Raw genomic sequence first — 16,500 nt, 5'->3', positions numbered from 1 at the left:
AATAGTCTAATCCTTCAGTTCAGTCCTGCCACAGTTTGTCTCTGCCACTGACCCACAAGTCCTTGGTATTGGCGTATGGCTCCTGAGACTTGCAAGTGGGCCCCTCTTCCAGGCCGTGCACCCCGGGTCCTCTGTTGAGGGATGACTGTGCTATGTCACAGGTGAGTGCCGTCCCCCCAGGGCAGTTGTGGGCTGCTGGGCTGTGTAGGGAGGCTCCCAGTCTGCTGAAATGATGGCTGAATGGGGCTTTGTTAATTCACATTGCTGTACCTTCCCAACTCTGGGACAATCAGCTGAGGTTGCAGGGAAGGCTAATGTCCACGCCCAGTTTTGTGGTGTGTGCCTGTTATTTGAAGCACTTCCGTCACACTGGGTTGTCTGGGGCAGTTCTGGGCTATGGGGCTGGCGATGGGCAGGAGTGTTTCCTGTCCACCAGGATGATGGCTGTGAGCGGACACCCCCCTTTTCTTGGGAAGTTGTGGTGTTTAGTGAATTTTCTCAGCCGCTGGATTATTGCGTTTTGTCTCAGAGCTCTCCTAGTTCTGCTCTTGACTTGACCTGCCCAAACTGCAAGTCTTTGAAGCTTTCCGTATTGGGCTTCTTAGAGTAATTGTTTTAGAAAAAGAAAAAAGGATTAAAAAAAAAGGGGGGGGGGGCCCTCCTCAGAGATCTAATGGGTTATTGAAATGCTAAGAGATAAAGCAACCAGGGCCATTAAGGAAAGGTCCACAGGGCAGAGAGATCAGCTTTTCTTCGGGATTTGCATATGCGCCTCAGGGTCTGAGCTCGGGCCTGGGCTCTGCCCTTCCCCTTTGTATGTTCACCAGAACTCCAGAAATCCTCCGCTTTTATTTTGGAGTTTTTCGTGTTGTTTTTTTTCTATGCCTGTCTCCTCTCTGCTGGGCTGGCTGCTCTCAGATTCTCTGGTGTCTGGTCTCCGTCTATCTATGGTTGGAGTTTGGATCAGCAGAATGAGTTTCCGATAAGGGCTGCCACTGCAGTTCTCCCTTCTCCTTCCCGGAGCTGACAGCCCCTCCTCCCACGGGACTGAGCCTGGCAGGGAGGGGCGCGGGTCCCCTGGCCGCAAAAACGTACAGATTTCGCTGATCTCAGCAGTTCCACGTTTTCATGAGTGTTGTATGAAGTATGCCCAAAGTCAGATTGCTCTGTGGTGTCCAGTCCACGCAGTTCCTGGCTTTCTACCTACTTTCCTGGAGGAGTAACTAAAACATACAGCTCACCAGTCTGCCATCTTGCCCCGCCCTCCTCCCCATTGCTTTTTAGGATAAGGATACAAGTCCATTTCCTTTTCCATCCAAATAATTTGTGGGAAAAATTAAATCTAGCTAATAAAAATATGTATTTATAGGACAGCTAAACCTGAAAATCATATGCATAGAATTGTTCTATGAATATGTTATAGAAGCTTTTGTGGAATAAAATCAGAAAGCTGGCAATCAAGAGTGTAAATTAAGGATTGACGATTCGGTCAGTGTTATCAGAGCGTTTTTTTGGTTTCTAATTCCAACACATCTCAGATTGTTTGTACTTACTTCTGGGGGCAGATGGTGTGCTCCCCTCCACCTTCCCAAAAGCCATTTCCTCAGTTTCCTCATCTGTGAAGTGAAGAGATTGAACTAAATTATCTTTAAGGTCTGTTCCAGCTTTAGCCTTCTGTGGGTCTGTATATAAATAGGACCTGAAAGGAACAAAGCTGCTTACTTAGTTCTCCTTGTTCACCTGCTAGAAAGGATGTGCTTGTTAATGAGCCATGATGTAGCCAAAGACATGGTGGTAAGCAGATGAATGCAAGTGAAAATACTGGAACATTGTAAGCCCAAGAGTAATATTATTACTACATCCCACCTGCCTATCTGATCTGATGTTCTAAAATATTACAGCATCACTCCACTTTTCCATCTGCTCTCTCTATTTTAGTGGGTGTTGTTGGTGGTTGTGGACCAATGTCTCCCACATCATGAATCACGTGAGTAGGTGTGAGATGTTTCCCAGGGAAGCCCTGCCTTCCCCCAGAAGCTGGCCTCTTGGATTTTAGCACCTTGTCCTCCTCCCCTCTTACATTAGTGGTATAGGGTGCCTATTGTGTAAAGTGAACATTTTGTTCATGATCATATACCCTTGGTAGATGTGGCTTGGGTATCAATAGTAAAAGTTCCTCCAAAAGACTACGCAGACACACACACACACAAAACAGAAGTCACAGGGTTTCCTGTAGACTGGGACACTCATCATTCTTAAGCAAAGCATGAAAACATCTCAAAGAAGCTTAGGAACTCCAGGACGGGAGGATCTCTATCTTTTTCATTCACTACCATATCCTCAGAGCATAGCACAGAGCCTACCATCATAGTAAGTTCTCAATAAATGTTTCTTGAATGAATGAGTGATGAACAGAATAGGCTAAAAAGTCATTGTTTTATTGCCTCTTAATCTTTCCTGAACTTTCAAGTATCTCCAGATGACGGTTCACACTTTTCTCTTAAACCCTGAACCTACATCCCATATTTCATGCTTAAGTAAAAACAATTTAGTGGTCACAAACCACTTCTTAATTTTTAACTGGCATCATTACAGATGTTCAAAACCATTTATCTAGTTTATAAATGCCCACCCTTACCATTCCCCTGCATATGATATGTCAACCATCTTCATTCCTTTTCCCCCACACCTCCATGAAACACAAATATATATTTATAAAGCCCCTGCCTCTGGTCTTGGCTTAGCCCGACCTCCCCTTCATGTCCAGGGCTCTGCCTCTTCTTGCTTGCCTTTGGTCCCTGCTCCTGCCTTCCTGGGAGGTACCCATTCACATTGTTTTATCAGTCACTGGTCATCTCAGTGTCCTAAATTTGGCACCACTTTTATCTCTCCACGGCCCCCATAGCCAGTGTCATCAGACATGTGGGCTGTAATTGCTTTCCTGTTGCTTTGAGAAAACTTTTTATTCCTCTTTGGAGGCTTTGTTCTGAGGTAACCTTGGAAGTTTTTTGGTCTCTGTTCAGATAACACTTTTTGTTTTCACTCCATCCCTTCTAAAAATAGATCCTGAGAATTATTTATTCCCCCATGTCTTTAAAATATTTCTTTCTCGAAGGCTGACCTAGACTCTATGTCTTTCTCCAGGGGTTCAGAGTGGCTAGTAGAGGAGACCTTCGAGAGAGACTGGGGGAGTGGGATGAGGACCATTTAAGCTTATTTATGGGAAAGTCTAGAAACATCCAAAGTGGTGAGGGAACAGCCACGATTCCAGGTTAGGACCAGAAATCTTTTACCCCTGTGTGATTCTGAGACAGGACTCCAGCTCCAAACTCCACCATTCCCCTAAGTTCTAGCCAGCATGGTTCAGACCATGAGGAAAAATTATTTCAAAAATGAGAGAGAAAATATGTACACCCACCCTGCAGGCATTCTAGGTTTGCCTTAAAGAAAAAAATACACCCATCCTGCAGACTCCAGGCTTGGTCATGATGGTTCTGAGGTGATGATTCCACCCCATCTGAGACCACAACTCACCCTGAAAAACCAGACACAGCCATTCTGTGAATCATTAGGATTCTCATGTACCTCCAACTGTGTAAAATGTATATAATATAATATAATATATATACACATACATACTTAGCACATATGCACACACATTAAACTCTCAGATTCTCCTGGTATAGCTTGTTTATAGATGAAGGACACTGACAGATGTTAGCATTTTCCACACCACCAAAGGCCAATTCTTCAAAGTGATTCTGTACAACTTTGTTACTATTTCATTTCAAGGGCCTCTTCTCTTTAAAGGTTATAATGAGATGTTATTTCTGCTCATGATTATAGGGTGAAAGAACAGTCTCCCCTCCCTCTCCCCCTCACACACATTTTCTGTGGTAAAATTGCCAAATCTCTAGCTGACATCCAAGAGTCATCCACTTTTGAATGCTTGGAGCTGCTCCCTGTTATCTCCTTCAAGCAATATTCAAATCCATTTCCAGATATTATATTGCTATTTCTGAGATTATGTATTCAGTAAATACTGACTGCCCATGATGTGCCAGGTGCTGTTCCAGGTACTGGAGATCAATTAGGCTTTAACTTTTGTTAGAAAATGGTCTGGAAGACAACATCAATACCCCCTCCCACTCCCCTGCTTGAAGGCTGAAGGCTGTTGGTGGTTCCCGACTGCCCAGAGTCAAGTGCAGACTCCTGAAACCATCTCCCATAGCCTGTGCCTTTCAACTGAAACTACCTTTCAGCGCTGTGCCTTGCCCTCTCTCAGTCACCCTCCTCTTCCTTTGGGTCCCAGCTCACAGCCCCACCCCTTCGTGAAGCCTTCCCTGATCCTCCCAAAATCAAATCCCTTGAGTTGCTCTAGAGCTTCCTAGGATACTGAGCTCTTGCCCCCCTGGGTTGCAGTTATTTATATCTATATGTATTCCCCATCAGAGCCATAAGCTCCAAGGAGGGCAAGATTTCATCTGTATAGCTCTCTCACGACTTTAGGTTATATATAGGAGATTTAGATATATTGAATGAATGCATGCTAATAAATTAGTAAATTAAGTTGTTTATCATCAACTCATTTGATTGAATAAATCTAGCAAGAGCAATATATCCTACATCATTTTCAAAGCACTTTCATTTATTTCTGGGCATATTTGAGAAGCAGCAACACAGATAGCTTCCTATCTTTCATTCTGAAATTAGGAATTGAGCAGAATGAAATAACGGGCACCAGCTGCAGATTGCTCATCACTGCATAGAGTATCAGAGAGTAGAAGGCATTTTAGCAGTCCATGCATCCACCCTTTTCATAATCCAGATGAAGAAACTGAGGCACTGGACCATGGACAGCTAGTCAACTTGGGAACTTGGGGCTTCCAGGTCCAGACCTCACACATAAGTTTCATCCTACTGATTTCAGGGGTCCCTTTAATTTCTGTCCTATAATTATTATGCAGAGAGGGAACTCAGGTCTTGTTTATAATCATCTCACTTAAATAATATCATATTGATGGAGCATTATACTTTTAAATTGAGGCTAGAAAACAAATGGGTCCAATAGTGACACTAGCCTTGCAGGTTTCATGTATGTATCTATTGAATGATAGTGGCTTCTGTTTGTAAAGCTAGTTTAGGAAGCCCTGTAGGTGACCTTGGAGTAGTTACATTTGAGGGTAGTAGTGGGAGTGGGGATGGGGCAGTGTAGCCTAATGGAACATGCATTGTTTGGAGGAGTCAGAAAGACCTAAGTTTGAATACCAGCTTTGATTTATTTCCCATAAGCCCAAAGCAAGTTGTTCTAGTTATCTGTTTCATCACCTATAAATTGGGAAAGATTATATCAATCACCTGTAAATATGTCCAAACAACAATTAAGAGCAATTGTATTCTGGCTGTTTGGATTGTGGAGGAAGCTTCACTTTTTACTTTACCTATTCCTGCAGTTTTAATTTTTAGTAATGAGTACATATTGCTTCCAGGATCAGGAATAAAGCCATAAAGATGTATTTTTATAAAAGCAGCTCAGCAGGTAATTGTGAGACTCTAATATGTATAAAGCTGCTGGGTTCTTAGTAAGTGGTCATTTCTGCTCTGCTGGACAATGCTTCCTAAATATGCCTGCACGGCTGTACTAGCATATGGCAGCTTTCTCCCTGTCTACCAGCCCTGATACCCTGACTTCACTGGGTGCAGATTCTTTCTCTTTATCTAACACGAGCTCATTTTACATTTTGTCACCAAGTGAGCAGAATTTCTGTCATCTCTAGCTGCCAACATTTGTCTTTAGTGGCTCATCCAACTTTCTGTGGTGTGGCTTGGTACTTACCCTCAATAACAGAACCAAAACTCAGATAACTTTTCTCCTTTTTAATTTTCAAAGGCTTTTATTCTACTTCCTCCACTTTGGGAGTACTAAAACTTGTTTGGAAATGTAGCCTTTTTTGATGCCAAAGACAGTCCCACAAGCCCCATATCCCATACACCCCACTTCACACAGTGTCTCTCAAGTAACACACATCAAACCTTTACCATTAACACTTGGTACTGGCATGTTGGCTTCCATCCTGAAAAAATAAATAAACCAAACCAAATCCACAGCACTTAAAAAACACTAATTAATCCTCAACACAGACCTAAGCCACATAGAGATGACAAATCCCACTGCCCCAATTTTATGTTTGGAGAAATGAGGGTCAGTGACATTTTTAAGGCTTCCCAGGGTCAGATAACAGAACCTGACTAGATGGGCCTTAGCTTGGTCTTGCCAGCTTCTGTGAGTACAGGCATTTGACAGGGCGAGCTGCCTTCATGAATCCCCTTCTGTAAAGCACTGTGTGATTATTTGCCCATAACATATCAGCTTTAATTTTTTCCCAGGGTTCTGATGATGCCAAACCCTCTGGTTTCCAACTGACCACCTATTTTTTTAATTACTTTAATTTTGGGAGCTGAGAAATTTTAGCCAGGGCTACAAAAAGTAGCCTGTTAATTCTAGTTTATTAAAAGGTCTATGCTGATTGTAATACTCAACACAAAGAAAACTACTCTCTAAATAGTCCCTTTCATGTCTGCCAGCTCTGTTCATCTCACCCTTCACACTAGAGCCTACCTCGTTCCCAAGACTGTTAAAAATTTTGGGCTTTCCAGACTCCTTCTTTCTCTCCCAATCTAGACCAGATATCCTCCTACCTCACTTTCCTACTTTACAATATGTAAGGATAAATATGTACATATCTTTTGAAATAGCCAACCATAGAATTTTGGAGAAATATAAAATGTCATAAAATTTTATGGGACATATCTAGTAGAATTAAAATGTAACACATCTATTTTTGTAACTATTTACAAACAGGATCAGATTTTTAGAGGCGTTAGGGTGCTTATGTATAAGGTGCATATATATAAGGTTTTTAAACTTCGTTTTAAAAACTTTCTGAGAAGCGAGCTGTAGAAAGCTGACTAAATGGCCAGACTTAATTAACCCATAATGTAAGATGTTACTGATCAGGCATTTATAGACTGAGTTATGTTACCTCTGGGAATGAGTACATAGCCCCTGCTTTGAAACAGTCTTTTGAATCAGAGGAAAAAATATATGCATAGGAAGTTTATTAACACAGCTATAAAATAGAGTAGCAACAAAGGATAAGTGATATAATATAAATTAATGCATAAGTACTAAGGAGAAATACAGAAATAATGAGAGACATTTGGGGATGATTAGGAAAGACTTCTTCCAAAAGAATATTTAAAATTTCATCTTTTATTTCATTTCATCAACTTTGATCTTATCTTTCTTGATTTTAATGTGAGTGAAGGAAAATAATATTTAATACTGTATTAATTTTCTATTCTGCTCAAATTGCTTTAAACTTAATGGCTTAAAACAACACGAATTTATTGTCTTACAGTTCTGTAAGTCAGAAGTCTGACATTGGTCTCACTGGGCTAAAATCAGATGTCAGCCAGTCTGCATTCCTTTCTGGAGACTCTAGGGGAGAGTATTTTCTTGCCTTTTCCAGCTTCTAGAGGCTGCCTGTGCATTCCTTGGCTCATAGCCCCTTAATCCATTTTCAAAACCAGCAATGGAGGGTTGAGTGCTTCACATATCATAGCACCCTGACCACATCATATCTCCTCTGACCTCTTCCACTTTCAGAACTCTTATTACCTTGGGCCCACCTGGCTAATTCAGGATACTTTCCTTGTGCTCAGGTCCTCTGATTAGCAACCTTAGTTCCATCTGCAACCTTAATTCCCCTCTGCCCTGTAACTTAACGTAGTCACAGGTTCTGGGGATTAGGTTGTGACCATCTTTGGAGGCCATTATTCTGCCTACCACAAACACTCTGTTGGCCTAGGCTTTATGGAAGATAGAGAGTTGCTTGTAACCTAGTTGGAGAGAAGAACAGAAACATACAAACACTTAAAAAAAAAAAAGATAGTAGAGATGTTGAATAATTGCCATGTCATTTCCATACAGTCTGAGAAACATTTGCCATGAAAGTGAAGGAGGGCTAAATCACAAAGGCTAATTTAATTAACACAGGAAAGGGAGACTTGCTCTCAACCTTGAAATAAGGGTTACTGAGATGAAAGGGCAATTCTGGGAAAAAGAAGTAAAAGGGTGCATGTGTAAGCCTGTTCAGGGGAGAAAGGGAAGGCATGGAAGAGAAGGTGGGAAAGATAAGCAAGGGCAGACTGTCAGACTAAGGATGTTGGACTTGATTGTGTGTGCAGTGAGCTACCTGTTTGTTTTTATACAAATAATATCTGTTTTTCTGAGGAATTTTTTTTTTTAAAACAGCAAAGGTCAGAAATGAAGGTAAAAAATCACACTAATCCCACTATCCTGCCATCCCAAAATAAGCAGTGTTAATATTTCAGTGTGCTTCTACCTCTTCTCTTCTTCATTCCCCCCTCCTTTCCTCTCTCTCCCCCAACCCTTCTCTCTTCTCCCTTCTCTTTCCCTCCCCGCTCTCCTCTCCCCCACTCCACTCACTCACACACACATATAAATATCCATTCTTACATAATTAAGATCATATGGTATATTATTTCATTACCTGATTTTTTAGCATGATTAAGAGTAGTATTTTTCATCTTAAAAATTCTTATGCATGTCTACTTTCTAAATATTTACTATTCTGGTCAGAATATTTAGAGGCTCTAGGGTGCTCAGGTATAAGGCTGAAATAAAACTTCTTTTAAAAAATTTCTGAGAAGTGAGCTGTAGAAAGCTGACTAAATAAATGGTCTGCCTCAGCGAATCCATAACGTAAGATGTTAGTGATTAGAGATTTATAGACTGAGGTATGTATCTCTGACATGTATTGTAGCACATGGACCTACTGTTACAGCATGAGGATATACTTTACTTAATCATTACTCTATTTTTGCATCTTTAGGATATTTTCAAATTTTTGGTAACATGAATAAAGCTGCAATGAGCATCTATTATTTTGGGGGAATAAATGCCTAAAAGCAAATTTCCTAGATCAAAGGACATAAACATTTTGAAGATATGGCCCAATTGCTTCCCTGAAATATTTTGCCAGTTAATATTTCCATCATCAGTATATAAGAATGCTTCTTTCTTGGAATCATGGCTGTAGGGTACAGTAGCATTTTTTTAACATTTGTCAATTTTGTAGATAAAAACAGTGTATTGTTTTAATTTAGATGTCTTTGATTACTTTGGAGGTTATACTTTTTTTTTAAAAAAAAGCTTTATTTTGAAGTAATTTCAAACTTATAGGACAGTTGCAAAAATAATACAAACCCCATATAGCGAACACCAATATGCCCCCATATCCCCAAATACCCAGATCCACCAATTTTAACATTTGCCCCCTTTGCCATATCATTCTCTCTATCTATTTATCTATCTACCTTCTATCTTCTGAACATTCAAGAGCACTTTACACATCATACCCTTTGAACACATAGCATGTCCATGTACATTTCCTATGAAGATATTCACTTATGTAATCACCTTAAGTGTAGTTATCAAGTTCAAGAAATGTAATATTGATATAAAACTTACATTCTATATTTCATTTTCTTCTGAAGTCCTAATAATGTTCTTTTGAGCCTTTTCTCCTCTATTCTTAGATCCCATCCAGTATCATGCATAGCATTTAGTTGTCATCTCTTTAGTTACTCTTTCTTTTTTAAAAAAAAATCATAGGCACATATATGCAACATAAATCTTCCCATCCCTACCCCTCCCAAGCATACCATTCAGTGGGATTAATCACATTCACAATGTAGTACCCTCACCACCATCCATTACTAGAACTCTCTCCTCACCCCAAACAGAAACCCTATGCTTATTTTGCATTAACTCCCCATTGCCCCTGCCCCCACTCCTGATTACCTGCGCTCTACTTTTTGTCTCTGTGAGTTTGCAGATTCTCTGAAATTTTCTTTGTGGTTAGTCCAAAACCATTGATTTATCATTGCATTTTATGCATTTGCCTTTTAGATCCTGTAGGAAGTAAAACGTGGAGTTACAAATCACAAATACAGTAGTACTGGTATTTCTATTTACTCTTGTCATTATCTTTAATGAAGATCTTTATTTCTTCATGTGGTTTCAGTCAATTGTGTAGTGTCCTTTCCTTACAAACTGCAGAACTCCCTTTAGCATTTCCTGGAGGGTCTAATGACAATGAAGTCCCTCAGTTTTTGTTTATTTGGGAATGTCTTAACCCGTCCATCATTTTCAAAAGACAGTTTTGCCGGATATAGAATTTTTGTTTGACAATCTTTTGCTTTCAGCACTTTAAATATATCTTCCCACTACTTCTTGCTTCCATGGATTCCAATGACTGTTGTGACTCCCCTGTACATGACATGTTGCTTCTTACTTGTGGCTTCCAGAATTCTCTCTTTATCTTTGGCATTTGACAGTATGATTATAACATGGCATGGTATGGGTCTATTTGGTTTTATCTTTTTTGGATTGTGTTGAGTATCATGGATGTGCATATTCTTGTCTATTGTTTTACTGGGGGAACTTTGCAGCCATTATTTCTTTGAATATTCTCTCTATTCCTTTCTCTCTCTCATCTGCTTCTGGGATTTCTACAATGCTTATATTGTTACACCTGATGGTGTCTCATGGATTCCTCTGGCTGTGTTCACTTTTCTTCATTCTTTCTTCCTTTGGTTCCTCAACTTGGATGTCAACTGTCTTGTCTTCAAGTTCACTGATTCTTTCTTCTGCCAGCTTCATTTGCTTTTTTTTTTTTTTTTTTTTTCCTTAATTAATACTTATAACTTTTTATTTTGAAATAGGTTTAGACTTACAAGAAGTTGCAAAAAATAGTAGCGTCCCATGTACCCTTCACCCAGTTTCCACCAATGGTAAGGTCTTATGTAACTAAAGTACAATTTCAAAACCAACAAATTGGCAATGGTACAATACTGTTAGACTACAGACTTATTTAGTTTCACTGTTTTTTACATGCATTCATTTGTATGTGTATGTAGTTCTATGAAATTTTTACACAGGTATAGATTCATGGAATCACCACCACAATCACGATTCAGAACTGTTCCATCAGCACAAACTCCCTTGTGTTATGCCATTATAGTTGCACATATCCCCGTTTTGTCCCTGTCTCTGGCAACCACTAATCTGTTCTCCATCTCTGTAACTTTGTTGTTTCAAGAATGTTACCTAAATATGATCATACAGTATGCAACCTTTTGAGATTGTCTTTTTTCACTCAGCGTAATGTCCTTGAGGTCCACCCAAGTTGTTGCATGTATCAATAGTCTGTTCCTTTTCATTGCAGAGTAATATTCTGTGGTATGGATGGAACACTGTTTAACCATTCACCCGTTGACGGACACCTGGGTTGTTTCCAGTTTTGGTCTGTTATGAATAAAGCATCTACAAACATTCATGTACAGGATTTTGTGCAGACATACATTTTCATTTCTCTGGGATAAATGTCCAGGAGTGCAATTGCTGGGTTGTATGTTAAGTGTACATTTAACATTATAAGAAATTTCCCATTTTCCATAGTGGCTTTACCATTTTACATTTCCATCAGCGTTGTATGACAGATCCAGTTTGTTCATATACTCAACAGCATTTGGTATTATCACTATTTTTAATTCAGCCATTCTGATAGATATGTAGTGCTATCTCATTGTAGCTTTAATTTGTATTTCCCTGTTGACTAATGACATTCAACATCTTTTCATGTGCTTACGTGCCATCCATATTCCTCTTCAGTAAAATGTCTTTTCATGTCTTTTGCCCTTTTTCTAATTGGATGGGTTTTTTATTGTTGAGTTCTGAGCATTCTTTATATAGTCTAGATTGGTGAGCTATATGATTGGCAAATGATTTATCTCAATCTGTAACTTGTCTTTTCCTCTTCTTAAGTTTTTTTCAGACCCAAAGATTTAAATTTTGATTAAGTCCAATATATCAACTTTTTTTCTTTTATGCATTGTGTTTTAGGGGTAAAGTCCAATAACTCATTGCCTAGCCCTAGATCCCAAAGGTTTTCTCCCATGATTTTTTTCTAAAAATTTTATAGTTTTATGCCTTACATTTAAGCCCAAAATCCAATCTGAGTTAATTTTTTGTATAAGGTATGAAGTTTAGGTTGAGGTTCATTTTTTTGCCTATAGATGTCCAATTGCTCCAGCACAAAGGACAGCATTTCCAACAAATGTGTTGAAAAGGCTATCCTTCCTCCATTAAATTATTTTTGCACCTTGGTCAAAATCAGATGGATGCATTTGTATGGGTCTATTTCCGGGTTCTCTATTCTGTTATGTTGATCTCTGTGTCCATCACTCTGTCAGTACCATACCATCTTGATGAGTCTTAAAATTGGGTAATGTAACTTGAAAGGTGAAATCACTGCCCCCCCCCCCCCACGCGGGACCAGACACCCAGGGGAGCGAATCCCCCCGGCAACGCGGAACACGACTCCCGGGGAGGAACGCAGACCCGGCACCGTGGGACGGAGAACATCCTCCCGACCAAAAGGGGGATGCGAAAGGAAACGAAACAAGCCCCAATGGCAGAGAGACTCCAAAACGAGCCGAGAGATCACTCCGGTGGGCACCCCCACGCACACTCCAGACAACCCTCCCCAGGTTCCAAAGAATTGGGGCAGCTAGTGGCGGACACCCGAAACCATCAAACCACAACCCAGAACCCACGAATCCCGAAGACAGCCGCACAAAAATGCAGCCCATGAGGGGCGACAATGGGACCGGGAAAGCCACAAGGACCAAACTCCACCCCGTCCAGCCCATGGACGGACGCGCAGAAAAGCAGGGGAAGGAAACAAACAGACAAAGGCACCCAGCGTTCCCCCCCACTTCAATTGCCCCCCCCCCACTCCAACCATCACTCTTGCCACCCCCGTGTGTGTGCCAATGAAGGTGTCAGGGACCGACCCAGGCGATGAATGCACAACCATGCAACGGCACTGCAAACAATCGAAAGCACAATCGGCCCTGCACGACTGCGCGGCATGTGAACACATCTCAACAAAATGACGATCAAAAAAAAAAAAAATTGGGTAATGTGAGTCTTCCAACTTTATTCTTCTTCTTCAAAATTGATTTAGCTTAATTAATTTTACATCTTGATATTTTCGTCTTTCCCCATTTTGTCTCCTGCCTTATTCTAGGGAAGAAAGTTCTTGCATAAGTTCTTCCTTTTCTTGTTGCAACTCTTGCAAATGTTGTTGGTTTTGCTCCAGTCTGTCCTCCAACCACTGGAGGAGAGGCCCGCTGACTGCTGACATCTGACTGCACAGATTCTTGGTAAACACTGAGCCATTATGGATCTTGGTTACTGAGTCCAGATGTGTAAGGCTGTGGATCCTCCTATATGCATCCTGCTCCTCCTGGCACAGGATCTTGGGCAGCTCTACTGCTGATTCAAGGCACACTTTCCCAATGGTGACATGAGGTACAATATGGATTGGGATTTCGATTCTTTCATACCTGCTCCTGTCTGCAGAGAAGACCAACGTGTTTCCTTCCAGATATGTCATGTTTTCTGAGCTCTTTTGGGCCTGTATGGATTGGAAGCAAGTGTAGAGTACCCGGCCAGTCTTTGTGTTTTTATCTTCTATGAAACAGGAAAAAATAAGTCCTACAAAGCCTTGATCCATCATCTGGTACATGGCTTGTGTGCGAACATCGACATGTGAAGGCCAAACAGTTATATGAGGATGGGAATGATACCAGCCCACAGCTCTCATAGGGCGACCTGTTAGTTCAGCCAACCTCTCCGCCTCTGTTGAAGCTGCAGACAGCTGCTCTGGAGAAATTTCCACTCGGTCCTTCCTCTTATCAGAACGTCGCAAGATGATGACGGAATGAATGTGAACAATTTTCACACTGTCAATCTTTTCAGCAACTGTGCGCATTTCAGTTCCAGTATATGCAAATTTTGAGCCATTCCTTGGGTCATCATTCAACTCCCCTATACACAGCCCCATCACCTCCTCCTTTTCTGTGCTCAGGGCATGGTTGAGACAAACCAGGAAAGCGTCAGACTCGAGATGAACCGCCTGCACCGCCTGCACCACCTGCACCGCCATCTTCTTCATTTGCTTTTGAACCCCCTCTAGGGAATTTTTAATTTCTACTGTTGTATACTTCAGCTTTCTGTTATTCCTTTTCATAATTTCCATCTCTCTGTTGATGTTCTTTTTGGGTTTATCTGTTATTTTCCTGATTTCCTTTAGTTCTTTGTCCATGTTTTCCTTTAGCAATCTGAACATATTTAGGACCATTTTTCTAAAGTTTTGTCTGGAATATCCCAGGTATGAACCTCTTCATGGATGGTTTCTAATGCTTTAATCTTCTCCTTTGCCTAGGCCATCACTTCTTGTTTCTTTATATGTTTTGTCATCTTTTGTGAAAACCGGACATTTTTATATCTTAATGTGTTATTGTTGGAATTTAGACTCTGAGACATCTGTTCCTTAAGGTTGTATCCCACTAGGGTTATGACAGAACTTTCCTTGAGTGCCAGGAGCTAACAAAAATAAAGAAGATGGGGAAAAAAGAAAACGCCTTTCTCAGTCTTTGCAGATTGGCTTGTGTAAGTGCTCTTCTTCAGAGCTTATTCATACAAGGAGTTTGGAGACTAGCTTCAGGCCAAAGTTTAGGGAATTCCATGATCCTTTCTGCCAATTCATCTTGTCCTGGGCATGTGCATTTGTCCCTAGGACTTACCCTGATACAACTGTTCCCTCTTCCCTAGTAGTTTTTTCATGGTCTTGTACACTGCACTGATTGTCCTATAGCCAGCAATCCCTTGCCCCACACAGCCACTTGATTGCTCTCCTACAGCGTTCTGTAGGAGAGCTCATTGAGCTGCCTTCTACATGCAGAGCAAGTTCTGGGATGGCGAGTTCCTCAAGCCATCACCAGGCAGATTGGGCCAAACAGGTTTTCTCCCTATATGTGCTCAAGGGTTACTTTGCTCCCTCTGGACCTGGGACCAGAAATCTGCACTGGAAGCAAAGGCTGGCTCTGTGCTGAGCTGGCAAGGGGTGAGGAGGGGCCAGCCAGGTTGCCTACTGCCTATTTAAGTAGCCTTTTTGTAGATTCAGCACTCACCGTATTACTGCCATCCTTTAACCTTTTTCTGGAGCTCTGAGAAAGATGGTTCTGCCAGCTATTGCTGATTGTTTAAAGCTTCTGTGGAGAGGAATGGAGCTCTGAAGCCTCTTACTCCACCATCTTGATTGGGGTGAGGTTATACTTAAAAAAAAAATGTTTTATTAGATATTTTGGAGCTATAATTACTACTTCATGTCCTTTTTCCAAATTAAGAAAAATAGTTTTCTTATCAATTTTTTAGGAACTCTCTATATATTAAAAGTAATTCTTTATCATGTAAAAATGTTTTTCTTTGTTGTTTGACTTTGAACTTTGTTTAATGGTGTCTGTTAAATTTTAATTTTTTAAAATTTCATTTTGTAGAATTCTTCCATTGTGTTTATTGTTTTTTTAAAAATTCTACATCCTGAGTTAAATATTCACCTTTATTTTCAGCTAGTCCTAAAAAGGTTTAAACTTTTATTTTTAGCTTTTTAAAAAACTGTATCCAAAGTATAATAGAATGGATGTAATATAGGTTTATAGTTTAAAAAATTAAAAAAAAAAAAACAATATTATTGTATCTACCACCTTGAAAAATGCCTGTTGGGATTTTGATTAAAACTGCATTGAATATATAGATCCATTTAGAGAGTGTTCTAATTTGTCCCAATATTGAGCTTCCCCATCCATTGAGACAGTGTGCCTCTCCATTTATGTAAGTCTATTATGACTTCCCAATAAGTGTTATAATTTTCGAGATATTTTGTTAGATTTGTTTCTAGGTATTGTGTTTTTGTTGCTATTGTAAATGTTACCTTTCTCTTTTCAAATTCCGTTAGTTGTTAATATATAGGACTTTTTTCATGTTGATCTTATATCCAATCAAGGACTTTCTTTGTTAAATCCTATTATCGAGTCCAACTATGTGTTGGGTTTCTATATAAATAAGGAAGTTAGCTATGAAGAATGACAGTTTTGTTTTTCCTTTCCCATACTATACTTTTTTACTTCTTTTTCTTGACTTACTGTACAATTTCTACTCGATGTTGACTAAAAATAGTGAGACCAGGCATCCTTATCTCATTTCCAGTTTCAGAGGGAAAGCTTTCAAAGTTTGACCATTAGGTATGATGTTTGTTGTAGATTTTTTATAGAGTAAGAGAATTCCCGTCTATTCCTAATTTGTAGAATTTTATCAATCATGAATTGATGTTTGATTTTCTTCCAAAAATTATCTGTGTCTATTGAAAAGCACATATGGTTTTCTCCTTTGATTTGTTAATTTTCTAATGTTTAATTTGTATTTCTGGTAAACACTCAATTTATACATTGCTGAATTCGATTTGCTAATATTTCATTCAGCATTTTTACATTCACGTTTATGTA

General features: G+C 40.0%; 2 protein-coding genes across 2 annotated transcripts in view; one reads left to right on the top strand and one right to left on the bottom strand.

Moving 5' to 3' along the window:
- Nucleotides 1-16,500, top strand: part of ARSB (arylsulfatase B) — a 222,527-nt gene that overhangs the window by 121,651 nt on the left and 84,376 nt on the right. The window lies entirely within an intron of this gene.
- On the bottom strand, nucleotides 13,072-14,102 carry LOC119507635 (lys-63-specific deubiquitinase BRCC36-like). The gene has a single exon (XM_037800848.1). The coding sequence runs from the start codon at nucleotides 14,100-14,102 to the stop codon at nucleotides 13,173-13,175; it is 930 nt and encodes a 309-aa protein (XP_037656776.1). The 3' UTR covers nucleotides 13,072-13,172.

This window comes from Choloepus didactylus, chromosome 13 (assembly GCF_015220235.1).
Source record: "Choloepus didactylus isolate mChoDid1 chromosome 13, mChoDid1.pri, whole genome shotgun sequence".
NCBI lineage: Eukaryota > Metazoa > Chordata > Mammalia > Pilosa > Megalonychidae > Choloepus > Choloepus didactylus.
The sequence above is the reverse complement of the archived record's forward strand: the minus strand, read 5'-3'. Positions and strand labels throughout refer to the sequence as shown.

What these genes read in the sequence shown, in the direction of transcription:
- LOC119507635 (XM_037800848.1), bottom strand. Translation starts at nt 14,102, where the DNA reads ATGGCGGTGCAGGTGGTGCAGGCGGTGCAGGCGGTTCATCTCGAGTCT.